The sequence below is a fragment of the Linepithema humile genome, chromosome 6 (genome assembly GCF_040581485.1).
Source record: "Linepithema humile isolate Giens D197 chromosome 6, Lhum_UNIL_v1.0, whole genome shotgun sequence".
Lineage (NCBI taxonomy): Eukaryota > Metazoa > Arthropoda > Insecta > Hymenoptera > Formicidae > Linepithema > Linepithema humile.
In genome coordinates, this window is record NC_090133.1 from 18,470,719 (window position 1) to 18,491,713 (window position 20,995).

Genomic DNA, 20,995 nt, shown 5'->3' on the forward strand with positions numbered 1-20,995 from the left:
CGTTTACTGAAATTCGGTGTCATCGCGAAGCGACAAACAAATTGCAAAAGTTGGAGGCGCGACTTTTTCCTTTCATTCTCAAAAACGATCATAAACGCGGTAAAACGCACGGAGATAACATCCTGAGTGACGTGCGAAAAGAATAGGCGGCGCCTTAATTGTCGGGAACGTTAATTGTTCCATTGTGCGTTTCAATTACCCGATACAAGCGAGTAACAGGTTTTGAACTTGCGCGCGAAACAATGTTGATAATAATTTAATAAGACGTTTAGCGCGGTTGACGACTACTGTACGATTCGCGGTGTGAATATCGTTGTTTAATGGAATGAATTTAATGGAGAGGTAATACTTTAAACTAGGTTTTCAGCTTGTTACGCAAAATGCTATCGATTGAAGAGGTACAATAATTTTACAATTTTAACGATTTAAAAACTTCAGATTTAAATAAATGATAAAATGTGTTTTTTATTTTTTTGCAATTAAATTTTAAATTTCAATAAGATGCAAAATATTGACATGGAGATAAAATATATATAAGCATTATAATGTGAAAAAAATTATGTATTAACTTTCCAAACTTTCCAAACTTATTAAATCTCAGCATTTACGTTACATCTCACATTGTTATGTAATGTAAATGCCTTTATTGTTAAATGTCATTAACGATAAATGAATTCAAACAATTATCATTGTTTGTTTTGTCAAAGAAAGAGAATTTCGTTCCAACGCCGTGCCCAGAAAAACCCATATTAACATATGAAACGCGAGATACGTACGGTCAACTATTCATCGCGCTTGAGTTGAGACTCAAAGAAATGGAAAGTCTTTTTATCTACCGTTGCTGCCAATGTATATCGTCGCGACGTGTTTCGTCTTAAATTCACAACAGCGATAAACACTTCTATATGCTCGGACAAAATACGCTTTCTAGGCCGGACATCGATTAACACGAGACTTCTAACAAATAAGTGCAACACCTTGAAATGAACCCAAAAAATTCCTACTAATTGTACGAGTAGTTTCAGAACAGCTATAAAATATTTCAAGGACAGAACGGACTTGTATATGCTGTATTTAATTTTTTCTTTCCAGCAAGACCTTTTCACGAAATTATGACGTTAAGATAAATCTAATTAATAAAATTAATTCTTCTCATTAATTTCACAGGTTAATTTTAGCAGAAATTTTATATTTAAGACTTATTTACTAAAAAGAAAAATCTCATAAATTGAAACATTTATCGTTTAGTTTGAAACATATAAAGAGATTAGTTGCAAATTATTGATCACGCAATCGACAGTATCGTGCCGGTATGGCTGTGGGAACAAAGAGTTTACTCCGACTGTCATTAGCTGTTAGCTCCAACCTATCCTATCATTAAACATGTGGATAAAAATATAGGTGAACAGTGATCGATCGCTCCGCCGCTTTGAGTTCGATCGAATCGATGTGCTGTTGAACGATCACTCTTTCTCTTTCTCATCATTACAAATGTATCCATGAAATTGAAACTGAGACAAGTTTCCTAAGTTGTGATAAGGCTCTTAACTTTTCAATTTTTATTTTTACATGCGCGCGTGCCATATAATAAAATTTTTCATAAATAGAGTTTAAAAAAATATAAATTTGATCATTTTTATTTCTATTGTATCAAAAATTTGACACTCTACTTTAAATTATTTCATAATTGTAATAATTTAACAGATGTATCTGACAAATATTTGACATTGTTAATTTAATTGTTAATTCGACAAGGCTTACAGGCTGTATCGTGCATCGCGATAGCGTAATCTCGATTTACTGCATCATCTAACATTAATAAGATATCCCGGAAGCAGCTCAAAATCTTACACAATGATTACATAAATATCTTTCGCGTCATTTTCTATCGATCAATCAATTATTGATTATCATTTTCTTCCATTAAATCTGTTCTTTTAAAAAATTTTTAGCAAGCCGGATTTGGTACACAATGAAGAGAAAACGAAAAAACGCGGAGTCGATTTCCCGTGAATTGCGAAAACACAATGCTACCTCTGTCTTAGGATCACAAATCAATCCGCGGAATCTCTAACCCCCTAATTATCCGAACCAATTATGACTAAGGTCTCGAGCCATCGGAACGTCACGTTGGGTCCTTGCAGTGAAGGGTGGGATGAGTCTACGGTCTGGTGGGGACCATTTCTATATAATCGACGGTGAAGGTGCCTGTCTCTTCATATCCTATCAGTGACTACGTTTCTTTAACAGCCGTCTTCTACGTCAATCTATTTTTTTCCAAGAAACAAGTGATACAAGGTGAGTGTTGTCAAAGTTTGGACATCGTCCAAGGATTGAAACCCACGTTATAATTTTTGGTGAGTTCAAATTTCGATGCTACGACCAGATGAAAATCTTTATAATCGTTAGCGACAATGAAAACGCGACAATTAAGGTAAAGTATATATTTTTCCTCTATCCACAGCATCGAAAATTGAATTAAGTAAAACTAAATAGACTCTTGAGTCACATTTCTAGTTAAAATCATTGTATCCATGTATCTTCCAATTTTTTATGAAATTTTCTTTGAATACGCAAATTAAAGTCTTCTTTTTGTTTGGTTTTTATTTTTTTTTCGTAAAAAATTGCTATTACTTTTAGCTTATGATTAATTTCTTGAAAGTTAAGGCTTCATTATGTGTGCGAAATTTTCAATATTATTAATAAATTGCACGTGGAAGAAATAAATGAAAGAAATAAAGAATGTAATTTAATTATACACGTAATTTTGTTTTTCTTTATTGTAGCAAAGATTACAGTATACTAATAAATCAATTACAGGCAGGCGACGTGAAGAAATTTTTTAAATTTGATAACAACAATATAACTGTGATTTCATACTATGTAAAGGCATAAGTAATCTTAATAAAATTTCTATTCTCTTTCAGCAACTTGTAAAAATTTACGCACTAATATGAAAGAATGAAATATTGTACAAATCGTAAAAAATATAAATTTGAAAATTCTTTACTATCTTTGCTCTAATATTATTGTAATTAATCATCAAATTTGTGTGACACTTGATATTTCTCAACATTGTTTTTTCAACGTTCACCGGAGAAATTTCTAATTGGGCGTTATCGCGATTTGACGAATCACGTAACATACGGATTACATTGGCGTTCATGCATAAAAAAAATCGTCTTACGACTTCATTAGAGACACTCCCTAAGAGAAACTTCTGCTTGATGGAAAGGAACTGTTTGTATCCGTGGAGTGAACCTCGCTCGCGTATGTCAACGACATTACGTACGAAACTCTCACCAACTGTCCCAGAAAGACCGTAATAATAAGTTGGCAAAATTATGCGATGACCAAATATCAAAATCGATATTTAAGTGACTTATCTATTCTACTAACACACACGCCCAACCGATTTATAGACTTTACATGTGTATGACATTTCACACATGTTATCTCTCAAACATATTTATTTATATTGTCGTTTCATTATATATTTTACATATGTATGTTTTATTATATATTATTTTCTAGGTATGTGTGATAATCTTTTCTTTTTATGCCTGTTTCTTAATAATCTTTGAAGTTTTCAGTTATCTTTGAATTTATATTATTCTGTTGATTTTAAATGATTTAGCTGTGATTATGTTTTAGTTCCTATTGATCTGCAGCATTAATACACAGACATTTCTAACCTGGAATAATTTTTTACAATTTTTACAAAGAAAAAAATTAATTATAATCAGAATTTCAATTTAAAATTTAAAATAAATAATATTAATCAAAGCCATAAAATAAAGAACTTTTTAAATATAAAAAAAATGGCTTTTAAGTCACAAAATTATGTATTCTGAATATTACATAATTAATTAATACTAATTTTTGTATTATTTTGCAACAGATGATGCTAGTGCCGCTGGCCGTAGTGCTCTTCGCGGCGTTCGTTAACGCCGAGCCGGCGATCAATGAAGCCCGACCGCACAGTAACCGACCTGGAAGATTCTTATCTCTTCCAATACCGCAAAAGTGCTCAAATCGTAAGTATAATTAGCCTTTTCTTTTGATATTAGCGTTCCCTGTCAAATTAATTACTTGCTTTATCCTTCTGTGGACTATGACAGCACAAAATGATTTGCCCTATTTCTTATAAAGTTATTTAGTCCTAAAATATTTTATACTGAAACTCTCTTTTCAAGAACTTGAGTAAATTTATTTATTTGTTGTACAAGCTAGAAAGATATGATCATGTAAAAAGATCAAGTCAGTATTTCAAGATATGAGACAATTGTTACTATGATCGTCTGATGACGTAATATAATTTGTTACGTTTACACAAAATCTCTAAACTTGTTTTCATGTCTGCATTATAGTAGTTATGCGGAATTTACTTATCAAGACTTATCTCTGACTTTATCTCTCATCGCGTATTCCGTAATCAAGATTGTTCGTATCTTATTAATAATTTTCTTAGCTGTAATTGCGCGGACAGACCGTTAAATGCGGCTTACTTAAGCGTGCAAATACTACCGACCGACGGATTTTCACGGTGAAAAGAATTTTCACGTTCTAATATAGCAATACCTCGCGTACAAAGCGAGCCCGTGCTGATTAGATCACTTGCGCGTAAAATGCCCGTTAAACGAGAAACACAAACGGCGAGGACTTTCATCGTCGTTTGTTCGCGAAAGGGGCGATCGTGTGTCTCGGCACGGTATTGCCGTCTCAAAGGAATCGAGGTTACAATGCTGATACATGCTAAGAAGGGGTTCCCCTCGCGCAATTTCACGAGCTACGAGTGTACTTTTAAAAGCAGACGAGCCTCTCTCGACTCTTGTGCAAGCACGCGCCCCGGGTATTCACTTTTGATCGCCGTGGGTAGGTGGTTACCGGCTCGTGTCCACTTGTTACCGCCAACGGGTCCCCGATACTGCATCGGGAACTTTCCTGATGATTCTTTATCTTGTCCGATGCACACTTTCTCGACGCCATTCGATCAAGTAGTCAGTCGCGCCTACGCGACGATACGAGACGCTTATTACGAAAGTGGAGTAAGTTCGCTTTCGAAAACCTTATTAGGATGCAGATGCTCCGTTAATTCCTGATATAATCAATACAATAAATCTGTCTTTGCAAAAATCATATAAATACGTACGGAAAAAATAAGATATAAATATTAAAGTATAAAATAATCAACGTTGCGCTATGTGTTCGCGAATAATGCTGCGTCATTTTAATACATCTAACGCGATAAGTATTATTCACATTTCTGCCACTAGAATATTCCAAAAGCAATAACTCTGCTTTCTATTTACTTAAGTGGTAATTTTCTCAAATAATAGTATCCTGATCCTGCGGCCTGCTCGTGAAATGATCACTTGAAACGCGATACTAATGTTCACCGGATTAGAATTGCTTTCAATCAGACAACAATCTAGCAATTTCCGTAAGGATCTCTCAACAATATTATACGGCGAATTAATTCAGTAAGATCTTCATTAATGATAATACAGTTATAGCAAGGACATCGGTTATTTAAATGATAATATATTCGCGATCTCTCGCGAGTTATTAATACCGTCGTACTGCAGCCACCAAGTCTTATTGTTGGCTCATGAAAGTAATAGTAGTTTCAACTTTAATTAACATTGATCTCAGTTTATAGTCTAGCTTAGTCTCTTATGACTAATAAAAATTTGATATAAATAAAAGATTACGCTCGTAATAATCGTGATCAATTATTCGATCAACCATCTGCTGTCTTTTTTTCTATATTATATTGTAGCTATGCTAATAACATAGATAAAGAGAGAGAAAGTTTACCTCGTCAGAGAGTTAACGCTAAGCGACGTTTGCGCGAACGAGGTTTGCCAAGAGAGGCAGATATTTGCGTTGCCAACGCGTTAAACATTCCTTGCTACAGAAGAAAATAAAACCGCGCAGGAATCTGGAGCAGCGCGCTCGCGAGTCAAAGTGCAACGGAGGGACAGGGAGAGATACGGAATTTCCAAATGGTCGCATTTCCACGGTATTTAATAACGTGAGAGGCGCGAGTAGGCCGTGGGAGTGAATCGGCTTTGCCGCAATGGTGCAACATAATGATGTTCGGATACGACCACAATCACCTAACAACCTAATGATTGCATGCTCACTCTCCTGGAATGCCCGATCGCACTAGCAGGATGGCAGGATGGAGTCACTAAGTCAATAGTAATGAGATGTAGCGTGATCCTCGTGCTCGCGTCAAGAAAAAAATAACTAATAAGAGTGTCAATGCAACGCACACGCAAAGAATGAAGCGTGCAGAAAGACTGAGCCCCATTCTTGCATGCAACAGAGAGATGCTTAAGTATATAACTACGTGTGAATTTGCCATGTAAAATTTCTAGTGACATTTCTGATGAATCAAGAGAATATTATTTTTATTTTATTCGTATCAAAATAGTTATTAATTATATATAAATAATTTATATAATGTTGTTATTTATATATAAATAATTTTATTTATACTCAATATGCGCGACTTTCGCTGCATCAACAAACGTACTAATGAATCGCGATATCTATTAATATTCATTTATAACTTCTGTCGGATCTTTTCAATCTCTCCGCCCTGTTAGGATGAAGGATTAACGGACATCGTGTGTGATTGATTCTTTTAAACTCGCGAAGTACTCGTGAAGCAGTTAATAATACAATGGAACACGTAATCTGCGTGCATACGTATCTCATACTTAAAGCGAGCGATAATGACACGCTTGTTGGGTAATATGTGAACAAGTATCGGCCGTGGATATTATATAATACCCATCGGCTTATTAAACCGTTGTCAGACCGGTGCTATTACGGTGAAGATACGCGATTCAGCGCGTTCCACGCGTTCTACCATATTGCTCGCGCGCATATTCTAATTGTCGTTGTCAGACGCGGTAATTTCATACCATTTTTTTATTTTCCTATAATTTCATATCATCTTCGAATTTTCCTCGTATTGTCCTCGAATTTTGAGCCAAAGAAAACCTGTCAAATCATACGATACGTGACTTGTAATACATCATTATGCAGTGCACAAGAAGACGATACAAAAATCTCGTGAATTGTATTTACTTTACAATTTCTCATTAACAAAAATATGCATTTGAATAATAAATAATGCGCGAATTATCATTTATAAATAATAACTAATTCATATTATATTTGTCTTTTACGTATTAGATATTGTCTTTAACATATTAATGTATAATTAAGATATATCGGCATAAAATTAATTAATTGAACATCTTACACTACGTATCATGTATCTAATTGCGAGATGCTACCTCGCGTTTTGTAGTAACGACGTCATCCTACGACGTCATTCTTTAGATCTCACGATCGATTCAGACGCGCGATAAGAACATCCGACATAATTTCGCAAACTTGGATTGAAAAAAAAAAATCAAGGCGGACAATCGCGTAAGGTTAATCGACGTATTATACCGCCGTTAATCACGATTGCGCAACGCGACTGACGCCGAATAAAAGACCATCGCTAACAAATCGCCGTTAAATCGCCTTATGACAGTGTGGCTGACCGATCAGCTGTTGCAATCTTACTCGTCGTGAGGTTGACTGACTGACAACTCTACAAAAGGCCGGTGCTACATCGCCACGAAAATGTCAGGAACTGCTTGCGAAATCGGACAACGACGCTCTTCGGAGATTATACCTTCAGCTGCCGTTTACGTGTATAACGAGCAGGCACGATTCGTCCGCAAAAAAACGTATTTTCATAATGACATACCGCGACACGCTTATGTTTTATACATCAGCGACTGCTTCCAAAATGTTTCTATTTTCAAGTCAAATTTTTAATAGGGTAATTTTAGCAATCACAATTTTAATGCAGACAAGTTTTTATAAAGAATCTTGACAAATAGTCTCTCGATTAATTCCGGTCTCTGTATTTTTGAGCTAATGATTAATAAAAATATTTATAGAACTATAAGGAAAAAGTGGAAACTACTAGCAGATATAAATTAATTACGTATTGATTTTAATTGAAGACTTGAACACTAAATCATATCAACTCTAAAATTGTTAAATTTAGATTGAACGCATCTTCGGCGAAATGTCATTTCTGCTCTGATACACCTTTTGTCGCTCGGATTGTCATACCATTTCGCAAAGAACTAGCATTCGCTTCGTGATAAGCCGACAGGAAAGAACACGGGAAACCGTTATCCCCAAGCGAGATGAGCCATGCCGGGACCCGTTGACCCGTCGCGCAGAGAGAAAAAGTTTCACGTTCTCCTGGCAGCTCGTGCGGAGAGCCACGAGAGTTTCCTTTTCCTTCGCCTTCGCGATCGAACGTTGTTTATTCACGACTTACTGTCGACCCACTGATCCCATTTGAGAATGAGAAATTGATTCCCGACGAATTCTCTCGTGGAGTGCATTCAATTAGAGATCGGCTCCGCCAACGTGGATTAAATGTATTTTAATCAATTGTCTGTTTTTGGTTAATTATAATACTAACTGTAAAATAGTCAATGATGAATATGACATAGTTAATTAAAATTAATAAACATGGATAATATCGGATCTAGAATGCCACAAATCGGGATTTCGAGAATAGTTTTGTCGAAACACTAAGTTTTATTTAATTGGAACACTAATTTATTTAATCTATGATTTTGATTAATTCTTAATTCAAAAATTCGTGTGATTTTACGTCCAAAAGTATATATTGTATAACATTATACTTTCTAAAAGACTAGAGACAATCTTTATATATCGATTTATAAATTATTATAATTTTATTCAGCATAAAATTTTACTATTTTTATAAATAACAACGAAAGATACAAGAACCATATTTTCTCCGAAGAAATCGCACTTTTGAGCATTTTTCCATGACACAAAGCATTTAATCAAAGTTGACACGTCATTGTCGAGAGTCTGCGAGTTTCGCGATTCAGATTTCGCACGCGGTACATTGGATTCCGCTTGCGTGACAATTATCAGAGATCGGTTGCGATTACAGCAACGTCCGTATTACAAGAGAAGCTCGCTCATTAATGTACACGCTCATTATGCTGTTCATTAACCAGCATGTCCGTTTTGATCGTCTCCATCACAAAAAATAGTCAGTTAAACGATACTTTCCTTCGAATAGCTGATCTGTTCCTCAAGATTCGTTCCATGTTTTCGATGATAATACCGGAAGTGAATCGCGCTGTCGAAATACATCAAAGGCACACTGTCGCGTCGCTAACGAAATCCACTTTCTCTCCGTCCCAAATAAACGAAGTGTATAGCCGAGAAAAATACATCCTGCCGTAGAAAATGACACAGTTCGCTATTACAACTAATTAAACCGCAGCCGCTGCTCAATGAATAGCTTTGACAATTCAGATCGATAGCATGATCGATGGTTCGTGACTGAATATTCTCAAGAAATTACAGTTATATTTTGTCACATTTAAGTGCGGGACTTTTTGATTGACATCTATAGAAAATGGAAAGTGCCAGAATTATATCAAGTGAAAATTCTATAAAAGCATCGCGTTTGCTTTTTATTTAAATTGAAAAAAAATCTAAAAGCTTGTATATTATAAAGTTTAAATCTTTATATAGTTTTTCTATGAGAAAAATCTAAATTGAATTGATTGAATTAATATTATTCTAAATATAAAAACAACTATCTATAAAAAGTTAATGAAATTCACTTGCAAATTCTTTTACAGGAGAATAGTTTTTATTCCGTTAATTTATTACCAGGCTGATGGATGTATGTACATATAGTGTTCGAATATCTCAGCGTTAGAACGTACTGCGCTATGATTCTCCATGAACAACAGCTCGCACGATTGAAGCGATTATCGTCGCGAGTTCCTTGACACAAACGCGTGAGACGCGCGAGGAGCATAAATATTTAATGGACGGTGATATAACGACCGTAAATTGCGATTACCCGACAGAAGGCAAACGTTTTTTTTTTTTTCACTCGATGCACGCGGATGCACCGTCGTCGTTGCATGCAAGCGTGTGTCTCGCGTGGAAAGAAGTCCGCCACATTTAATGATGATATAATCGCAAACGGTCAGTCTTACCATTCTTTTAATAATATGCATACACAATAGCATTCGCACAATAATAACATGCATACACAATAACACGTAATACTTGTATAAATCTCAATCTATAATTTCTAGCAAAGAAAAAGTCTATTGTAAAATATATTTCTTATATTATGAAAGATACATTTATATCTCTTCTAATCTTGACGAACATAATTTCTATTATTGCATTTATTTCAATATTGTATTTTTTGTAATATAAAAAACTAAATGTCTTTTGCAAGCTCTTATTTCATTATTTATTCGATAAAATAAAAATAAAATATTTTTAATTAAAATAAAAATTTATATCGATTAGTATTTTATTATATCGATGACACACGTACACACACAAACTAGCTTAGCAATCGATGTGATACATCGCGCTGCCTGTATCGCAAGTTCCAATATTGATTATTCGATCTGGACGAGAATAACTATGTGATGACAGCAATGCAATCGTGTATGTAATGTTTTACAATATTTACATGTCGATTTCCGCTCGATGCGGTCGTAACTTATGTCATGTTGCACGTGGCACCACGGTTAACTCATCTCTCCATTTAATACACACCTCGATTGAAGTCACGTGAAGTGACTTCGATCAATGGAAGCGTAAATTACTTTCTAAGTACGACGGCAGCAACATCGCGATAGAAGTGTTCTTCGATTTATTTATAAATATATTACTTTAGGGCGGATTGTAGATATTATATTTATGAGAGAGAGTCTTTAAAGTTAAATGCCTATCATTAATCAGATGTAACACGATGTCTCGGTATATTTTATAGCTATTTAATAGAGCTCTTAATATATTCACAAACAGGCAGGAATCACTTTCTCGTCATTGATTTTCTTGAAACTAACACCGACATCGATAGTCATTCATATTTAACGCCACATTCCACTGCCGATATTGAAACTGCAATTTATCAGTCCTAGAAATGCATAATGCAAACAGACGCGATAGCACGGTCAAATTGAAATATCCCGAGAAAAATACAAAGACTGACATTTCTGATCAAAATAAATAATTCGTATAAAAATACGAAATAAAAATGGAAATTGCAGAAACGTATATTACGTAAGACATTTTTTAATATTATTGACGGCTTTTATTCTTCTTTGCTTTATATTATTTTGCAATGCTTCCAATTTTTAAATTCAAAAATGAATTTTATTAAACCTTTATGTAATATTAACACGCACAGAGCTATTATATATGTATATAAGAGAATTAATCAGAGCGCTCATCTTGCGAAACGGTCGGTTCGATCCAAGCGCCGCGGGCAATGCGACTTGTATATAATTCTTATCTTCCATTACGAGGTCTTCGTTAAATTTATACTGACAACGGGAATCACGACTTTGTCCTATGTCGTAAACCCTGATAGACAGTCCTTCCTCGATACATACAACACAATCGCCTTTCCACAGTCGAGTCTCGAATTGAGCGCTCGGGTGGCTGACGCGACTCTGCAGAGAGAATCTTGGATATTCCAATTAAAATCTACACCGCTCTTTTCGGTAAAATAGTAATCGTCGTGTTTGTCTTTTCTCTTCTATTTAATGCGCCGTCAGAAGTTGTAATAAATAATTTAAAGCATAATTTTTAATAAGAGTAAATTAGTACTCGGTTGGCTGCGAATGTTTAAATTATTCTTATGATCAGTGCAGTTCATTATAAAATCATAATTGTATTTCGAGATATATGCAAAGAGATGAATATAGTTCTTTAACGCTTCACTGAATTATTCTACTTTCCGCTCACGGATGAGAGAGACTAGGAAAGCGGCTACGAAAATGGTCATTTGTTAAATTACAACGTAGCAAGACACGGCAGATAAAAAAGCCAGAGATCGTCTGTAAAATCGCCAATGGCATTACTGACCTTTGACATTAGCGTGTTTAATTCCTCGCGAATAGTAGGCGAAATTAATTGGTTGAACATATGCGTGAACAAGGATATGTAAGCAATAAAACGTAAAGGGCGTAGGTCCTTGAAGATGCAATCGACTTGTTTGCTCATTTTTATTCAAATTTGATGGCCATTTCTTAAGTCATGCATATAACAACGTCACATAATAAATTTCAATTAACACAGCGTTATTCCGGTTGACAACAGGTTACCAAAAATAAAGATAATGTAATTCTTTCGTTTTAATTAGCATTAATATAATTTACATACTATATTATCTGTTTTTGCTTATTATATATACAAGGACCGTTATTTTATATTGTAATATATCTGAGTATTTCAAAATAGTTTTTAAACATTCGATTTCGTCACTCTGATAATTTTATCTGACTTTGCTAATAATTTTAAACACCGTTTACATTTTATTGAATTACTTTGACTAATGTTAGTCAATTTCAAACTTATTGCATATCCTTGTATTTACTACATATAATATTTTTTAACGAAACAAACTCCAGATTGAAATTTTCAGTGTTTCTTTAAATTTTTGAATATTTTATTTAAAACTTCTGTCATTTAAGTACTTGGAGACACGTTTCTCAGATATTTAAGACCGCGTAAAATTACACGATGCCGGCGCGGTAATAATGGCGAAATGTGGGTTACGAATGTCACGACGAACCGAGAAGCGGCTCGAAAAATTGACTTGAAGGAAGGCCGAGAAGAAAAGGACGAAGAAGAAAAAGGCAAAGAAGCGCAGCGAGGGGATCGTGCACGGCGGCGAAATATAAAACGTTATGTCACAGCGAGAAGAGAGATAAAGAGAGAAAGATGCTCCTTGTAGCGCGGCCCGATGATACGTGTGCACGTATACGTTTCGTAATGCGGCGTTAGGCGCTCATAATGAGACACACGTCGTAAATCGTCGACGGGGAGAGGCATACCTGCATAAATACCGGGAAAAAGTATAAGACCGTTGACATTTAAAACGGACGATAATGACGCGCCGCCGCCGATTACAGATTCCCCGCCCGCGAAGTACGAGCGTACGTAGTACTCTAACTTTAGCGATCGAGACACAGAATGGCGTATGTCCGCGCGCGATAACATTCAATGAGAGACGCGGAAAATCCTGAAAATTACGAAACGTGGGAGAATAGCATCGATACGCGGCAGTGATAGAAATGTACATGACGCATAAAATTATGAAACATCTTTTAATTGAGTTAGTGCGTAACTCGAGAAAAAGATATAACACGATCCGCCAGCTTCTAAATTTATAGAAATGTATTCTTCAGAAGTTATATTTCTCACATATTTTAAAACCAACATTTACAAGAGATTCTTTCTTCCAACCAATAAAAATGATTTTTTGTTGGTGAAGAGAGCTTCTTTTTCTCATATTTTATGCACCTCTATATATCTATGATCTCATTGAAAACAGTTGAAACAAACTAGTTCTATACTTTTCATGAATTAAATGAAATAAAATTTTCACTATGCGTGTTAATAATAAATTTAAAAAATGATATTATTAATGATGATAAATGATATTATTAATAAGTATGGGAAGAAAATTGTTTAATACATCACTACATGGTTGGCAAAGCTATTTAAATATGACATGATGTCAATAATTGACGAAGAACTGAAAAGATCATTTTTCTACACGAATCTTTCGACCTTTCGAGTGACTAAGATTGATTTTTTACGACACAAGTGGAAACAACCGATTTAATCAGACAGCACTCTTGTATGCGTGCTTAGATTCAAAGATTACTTAATCGCAACAGCTGTTTGACCCCTGAACTATTAACCACGGGTCGAATCGAGAACCTGTTAACAGAAAAGAAAGGCGCATTGCGAGGCTTGATATAATCATCGATTTACCATTCTTTCTGCGAAATCCCAAATGACATGAATAATGCGACGATATGATAGAGAAGCTAATGTTCTTCGCATTTATAGACACAGGTGCAACGACAGGTGTACTTCAATCACTTTCTTATCTAATCCTCGAATCTCTTGCTTTCCGTATGAAAATATTTCAGAGATATTTTCTATATTTTTTTTATATAAAAATACAGTAAAATAACTTTAAAATACTTTACAGGGCCGAAGCAGTTTAACTTCCGAGGGCACAACTATTTCTTCAGCGGACATGTCACAGTCCATGCCAATCAAAAAGTTGACTGGTTAGACGCTAGGAACATTTGTAGAGAATACTGTATGGACCTTATTTCGATAGAAACCCAAGAAGAAAACAATATGATCTTCAGGCTCATCCAACAGAGTGAGTAATTTATTTCGCGACGCGAACTTATTTTAGACTCTCACAACATAATGGTGCGTTACTTTATTATGAATCATTTTCATTGTTGCATTTGCAAATATAAGATCAATGCATGATTGAAAGATGAAGCGGGACGATCCCGTTTTAGTTTATGAATAAAGAAGCGCGCGCGTAATGCTGCAATAATTTCTGTAAAACTAATCTTGAAAGCGCATTTTTATTTGCGATAAAAAATTTCTCGGGTATGCACGCTTTGTTTTATTAAATCTATTGAATCTTCGCATAAGTTTTATGCTTGAATATGATACGTTTATTTAATTTATAATATATATGCATTTTTATCTTGAAACTGAGATTAATATAATTTTCATCTATGAATTTTCGATAGCGCACCTTTTCTCAATTACACGCTTTAATCAAAAGCAGATATGAGAAATTGTATATTTTATATAGTTATACTAATTTTATGCTATTGCTTGTCAATGCATCGATACGCTTGATAAATCAAGAAGTACGAATTCTCGAGTTTATATTGCGATTGGGAAATATAAAAGCGAATTTATTCTAATTCCTTCGCTGTGACACGACGGGTCTTAGAAAGTTTTCACACGGCGTACAACCATAATGACGACGACGGTAGCGGGTCGTAAATACCGACATCGGCTATTTACCGCGGCAACTTTCATTCGCGCGAAAGATAATCATTCGGCAATATTTCGAAACGATGTGGAACATCACTTAGTCTTTGATTCGGATGATTAACGACGATGCCCTCCCCGCAAATCTCTTTCTTCCCCCTTATCCTTTCTCTTTATTCATTACGATCTTTCGGCTACAGTGCGATGCACTATGAACACACTATAAGCACATAATCTTGTAGTTCAAATACAAGATCCTTATAACTTAACTAACTTTACTTTTATTACGCTTTACTTTCAATACACTGCCTTTTCCATCTTTTTTTAGTATTATAAGGGATTACAAACTTTTACGATTGTATAAGTGATAATAAGATTATCGATTTAACATATTATTAATAAAGTATATTTGTTAAAAAGAAAAAAGTTCATTCAACAACAAATAACTTGATAATTCTACCATTTTAAAATTTGAAATTGAAATAAATAATTCAAGAATGGATTGGCTAATATTCTGGCTAGTCGAAAAAATGAAATCACGAGGTCAATTGTCATGGACGAAAAATGGATTATTTAGCAACTACGAATTAATACAAATTGCCAGAATATCTGTGACAACGTGAGGAAACTAAATCTGTCAGATTTCGTGCTGTCAGTCTAACTACCACAATTATCACACAATCGTGATGATAACCGCTCATCACGAGCGATACTCATCTCGACGAGATGTCATGGGTACGGAGGCGAGTTGGCGAGTATAACGACAATTTTCAAGGCAATGCGGGGGTCTTGAAGTGGGTTGAGGCTAGAGAGTCTCATCTTTTTATATAACAGCATTGCACGGTGCATGAATCTTTTTGCAGCCCGGCGAAAGTAAGATAGCACTGAGTCGATTTCGCTCAAGAATGAATGCTGCACGACCCGCCTTTTCGTTTTACCGCACGCCTCGAAGACCTTTTGTACCCGCAATCATTATTCGCACGGCTAGAATCACGATGTAGGATTCAATTAGAAATTGTAATGAATCAGTGTCTTGGATCTAAAAATGCTTTTCTCCTTTCTTGGAGCCTGATATTCGTCGTGATCCTTCCACGAAATTTCATCTGAATTCTAATCTTACGCTTAACAACGATATCGACAGTCATAACTTTCTAGATTTAAGAACGATCGCATCAACATCGCTTACTAACCTTCATATAAGGATAAGAATTACATCTTGGAAAAGCAAATAAAATTCATTGCACCAGACATTGGGAACATTTGCTTGGTAAGCAAGCGAGATTCTATTCACGCAAAATCTATCTTCTCTCTCAGACGACATTCCGTACATCTGGACGTCCGGACGTCTCTGCGACTTCAAGGGTTGCGAGAACCGGCGTGACCTCGAGCCTAAGGCCCTGCACGGTTGGTTCTGGTCGGCGAATCGCGAGAAGATGGCGCCTACTAACCAGGTGCCAAACGGTTGGGGCTTCAATCCGTGGTCGCAGACTGGCCACAAGAAGGTCAAGCAGCCGGACAATGCCGAATATGACATCAACGGCACCAACGAGTCCTGCTTGTCCGTATTGAACAACGTTTACAACGATGGTATCGCCTGGCACGACGTTGCGTGCTACCACGAGAAGCCGTTCGTCTGCGAGGACTCCGAGGAGCTGCTCAACTACGTGGCTAGCACCAACCGCGGCATCCGCCTCTGAAGCGATCGCGGTCAGCCGACACCTATATGGTGATCACGATCGTCCATCAGCGTCATATCAGCACCCACTCTCCCTTCTATACTTCCCGTCGCGGGACCGACGAGACACGTGCCAAATAGAGACACGTGATTTCCATGACGATCGTGTTGTCCTTGGTTCTCGGATGATCACAAAGAATTTTTAATCGCGTTAGATGTTAGAAAAAAAATTTGCAAAATCCCTCGTAATTATAATGGAGTTATAATTCATACGAACGCTAAATATAATTCTTTATAATTACATTTTATGTCGAAGTATATACATAGCTTTTATAATATGTTCGACTGAATATCGTTCAATATAATTAATCGAGATTGCTAGAATTGTAATTTTGTAGTTTACCGTTCTAAAATTATTGTATTTTTTTATTTACCGAATTTTTGTATGATTTTTGTATTTCACGATTGTGCCAACGTTTTGTATCTTTCTATACAAGGCAAATTTCTTGTTCCACGAGCACTTTTAGTTTATGTGATCATCGGAGAATTGTTTACGGCATTTTGTAAAAATAATACAAAAAAAAAAACAATTTGTGTGAAAATATGCGCATGAAGAATCAATAATTCGATAATTTTATATACGATTCTAGTAATCAGTAACGTGGAATTTTAGAGACGCGTTGATAAAAGTCTCTCAACAATTTACATAAAATCTTGTACAGCGACTCATTCATTGTATTATTTGGTGCTGTGACTTCGATTTAAAGTATTTCATTGTATAAAAATCAACTTATCTACTTATAGCAATTATCACTATACAAAAGTTTATAGTTTGCAAAATATGTTAGATTATTGATTGGAAAAGAATATTGAACGTGTCTCGTCGTTACGCTTTTTGCACTCATATCGAGGAAATTCCGCAATAATTTTGTATTTCATTCAATTTGTAATCACAGTATCCGCGGAAAAAAATAATTAATTGTATACATGTATTTATTGATAGATATTTGGCTGGCAGTCTCTGTACATTTATGAATAAACGTTAATCTTACATAAATTAAATATTTATTGTTCAATCCAAACTTTTAATGTCAGAAATATATTAACTAGATTTGTTTAGATTTGTGCATTGTGTATTAAGACAAATTTTTTTGCAAAGTTTGTCTTATAATAAATTGCAAGACTCTAAAATAAGCGTCATACACAATAGAATGTATATTATACAATATTTTGCGTATGTAATTTAGTGTGTGTAAGGTAAATGTCCCAGAGGTCGGATAATTTAAATATTTAAATATTTTTCTTATTTTTCTCAACACATAATAAAGATTGAAGTTTATCTAACAAAAATAAAACTAAAATTGTAATTAATAAACGACAATTATTAAAATGAAATATTTGCAAAGAAATATAAGATATTTATATTTACCAGTTCTGGCCATTATATTTATAACTATTTTAAAAAATTGTTTTTTTTTTTATAGTTGGAGATTGAAATATGTCTAGCCATTGAGACATTTATCTTATTACATTTTCTTTTAACAATTTAACAATTGAAATTTGAAAAAATGTTTTAAAATGATGTTTCTTATATACAAGAAACTTCTTCCATTCTCACAAAAGAGAATCTTGCTGCGAATCTTTACCCACCCAAAGTTTTGTCATTATCTTTGTCATCAACGAACTGCAAACCAACTGCCAAAGCAGAAGTTCCAAAGTTTATCGATAGCAAAGAATTAAAAAAAAAAGAAGTAATAAGAATTTTTTAACTTATCCAAAAACTCTAATGAAAAGAAAATCTTACCTAATAGAAATTCTACCTAATACAAAAACCTACCTAATAAGAAATTCTATATTTAGGAGTTCGTAAGAAATCGTAAACCAAAAAAGTTTAATAAGATTGAATTTTGCGCGGAATCGTTTGGGAATTTTTCGCAAGATGCTTAGCGCAGAGCTCAGCTCAGTTACCGCTATTTGCATCTGAAATTCGAGAGGGAGTTTTTCGCAGGACGCTAGCGCAGAGCTCAGCTCAGTTTCCGCTAGTTGCGTTCGAAATTTATGTTGATAGTCGACTATTGTTCAATAGTCGATCGTATCAACGTTGTTTCGAGATCCGTGCTCGACCATCATCGATGGGACCACGAATATCGAAAGTCCATGCTCAACCATGGGATCAACAACACTAGAACTACCGACGATTAACATATACCAATTTCTATTTTTTTTTTTTTCCTTTTATAAAAAGTGATGAAGAGAAAAAGTACATTAATCAATTTAATCATTTAACACAATGCAACAAGTAACAGAAAAAATGTCAGGAAATACAGCATTATAAATTTAAGTACTTGCTTTTAAAAAATAAACCGGTCATTTTAACCGCTTTGGTAGTTCTAGTTCTGTTAAGCCATAGGACCACGGATGCATGAGTAGGCTAGGAAAGATTACGAAGAAATTGGCGTATAGCAAAAAGACAAGAATAAATATATTTCAAAATTGTTAATAAAAAATGTGCTCCGTTTTTTATTAGATAAATTGTTTCAAATATACCACAATTTATTAATATATTTACGTTTGTGTAATAGAATTTTCTTTTTCATTTTTAGTTTATATTTGTGATACGTACATATGTATTTAAAAATTTTCTTACATTTGCTTCTCAACGCCAATTTATATAATATTTAACCCTGGAAAGATATAAAAAGATAAACCACTTACCGTAGGGAAGGAAGAAAAAAAAGTATACACATTTACACAGAAAAAAAGAATTTTGCTATCGCAATAAAATAATCGTTGATATTGCATGTTAAATATGTTAGCGATAAAATTTCGCTATTGTAACTACTTTTACAGATTATTCGATATGCAATAAATCTGTTTTGTTCAAAATATCGACAAATTTCGAGATGAAAAAACAAATTAAAATTTGCTGTTACAACAAAATAATTTATTTTTAATAAATTAATTTTAGTATTGCAATGAAATTGTCGCCACTAATACAAATTTTGATAGTAAGATAAAAAGAAATTTTTTTATTATATATTAACAATATAATTTGCAGATTTAACAAAACTAATTTTGGTAAATAAAATTAATATCTATAACAAATCTCTTTCCTGTTCAAATAATAATTAACTGCCAAAAATTTTGCTACGATAGCTTATATAAAATTTACTGCGGCAGCAAATACTTTTTTTCTATGCATTAATAAGTTTTTTCTTTTATTTTATGTATAACCTTATTTTTTTAAATATTTTTTATCTTTTATTTTATTCATATAAAAAAATATATAAATAAATATATAAACAAAACAAACATAAGTACATTATTGAGGATAAAAATATATTGAGTTATTTAGAAATTTGTAATCATTTTTATAATAAAATTGAAAACAACTTTTATGTTTAGAGTCATCTTTGTTCAGTAATATGTTGTTTTCGACAACTTTTGGCCATCTTTAACAACTTGTGCATTACTAAATAAAGATATATAAACATATAAAAATTATTTTCAATTCTGTCATAAAAAAATTCTACAAACTCTCCGAATAATTCAATATATCTTGCTCTGATCCGTCAATCATGAAATATATTTAGGAAATGTTCCAGGGTTAAATATTGTTCAACGCATCTAAGTCTTAGCCTATCCATTTAAGATATTGGATCGAAGAAATAGTGTACTTTTCATATTTTTATTTAAAGTTTTCTTATGTATGATTGTATTTTTAATATTATATGATTAATATTTAATATATATTGATTCGAAGGGTTATTAGGCCGATGAAAGTTGATCGGGCTCAATCAAAATCAATTAGAAACACTTTGCTTTTTTTTTAATGTACAACGCATTTTGCAGGTTACATATTTTTTAATGATTTTTATAATTCTAATCTAATATAACATCTTTTCTAAATATATATAATAATATTGGTAACACATAAATAAATTTAATTTAAATTAATAAGTAAATTAATAAGTAATTAAAAGAATAATTTTGTTTTTTAAAAATAAATTCACGTACAATTTAAAATATTTGAAAAAATACGTGAGAATAAAATTTTGATTACTACAAAGTGATAAAAATTATACGATCCGCAAAATGTGTCGAAAATATTTTTACGCTATTGTTCGATTCATTATCTTAATAATAAAAAAGACAAATTGGACTCACCGATCGATGCGCAGCAGCGGAGTTGTCGTTCTGTTGATCTGCTTAGTTGATCTGTAAAATACGAAAATAAATCAAAATTATAGTTGCATTCAAAATAATGAATATTTACAACATTTTCAACAAATGAATGAATTATTATTTACCGTAAAGTTGCTCCGCCGGCGCCCGATGCTCCTCCTGAACCTCCTCCTCCTCTCAGTGGTCCTT

The 20,995-nt window shown here is 33.9% G+C and overlaps 1 protein-coding gene across 1 annotated transcript; it reads left to right on the forward strand.

The window, feature by feature from the left end:
* The first annotated feature begins 1,850 nt into the window (after positions 1-1,850).
* On the forward strand, positions 1,851-20,083 carry slf (C-type lectin domain-containing protein slf). Its single transcript, XM_012371341.2, has 4 exons — positions 1,851-2,298; positions 3,902-4,037; positions 14,129-14,308; positions 16,261-20,083. The coding sequence occupies exons 2-4, from the start codon at positions 3,902-3,904 to the stop codon at positions 16,641-16,643; spliced, it is 699 nt and encodes a 232-aa protein (XP_012226764.1). The 5' UTR covers positions 1,851-2,298; the 3' UTR covers positions 16,644-20,083.
* The last annotated feature ends 912 nt before the right edge of the window (positions 20,084-20,995 follow it).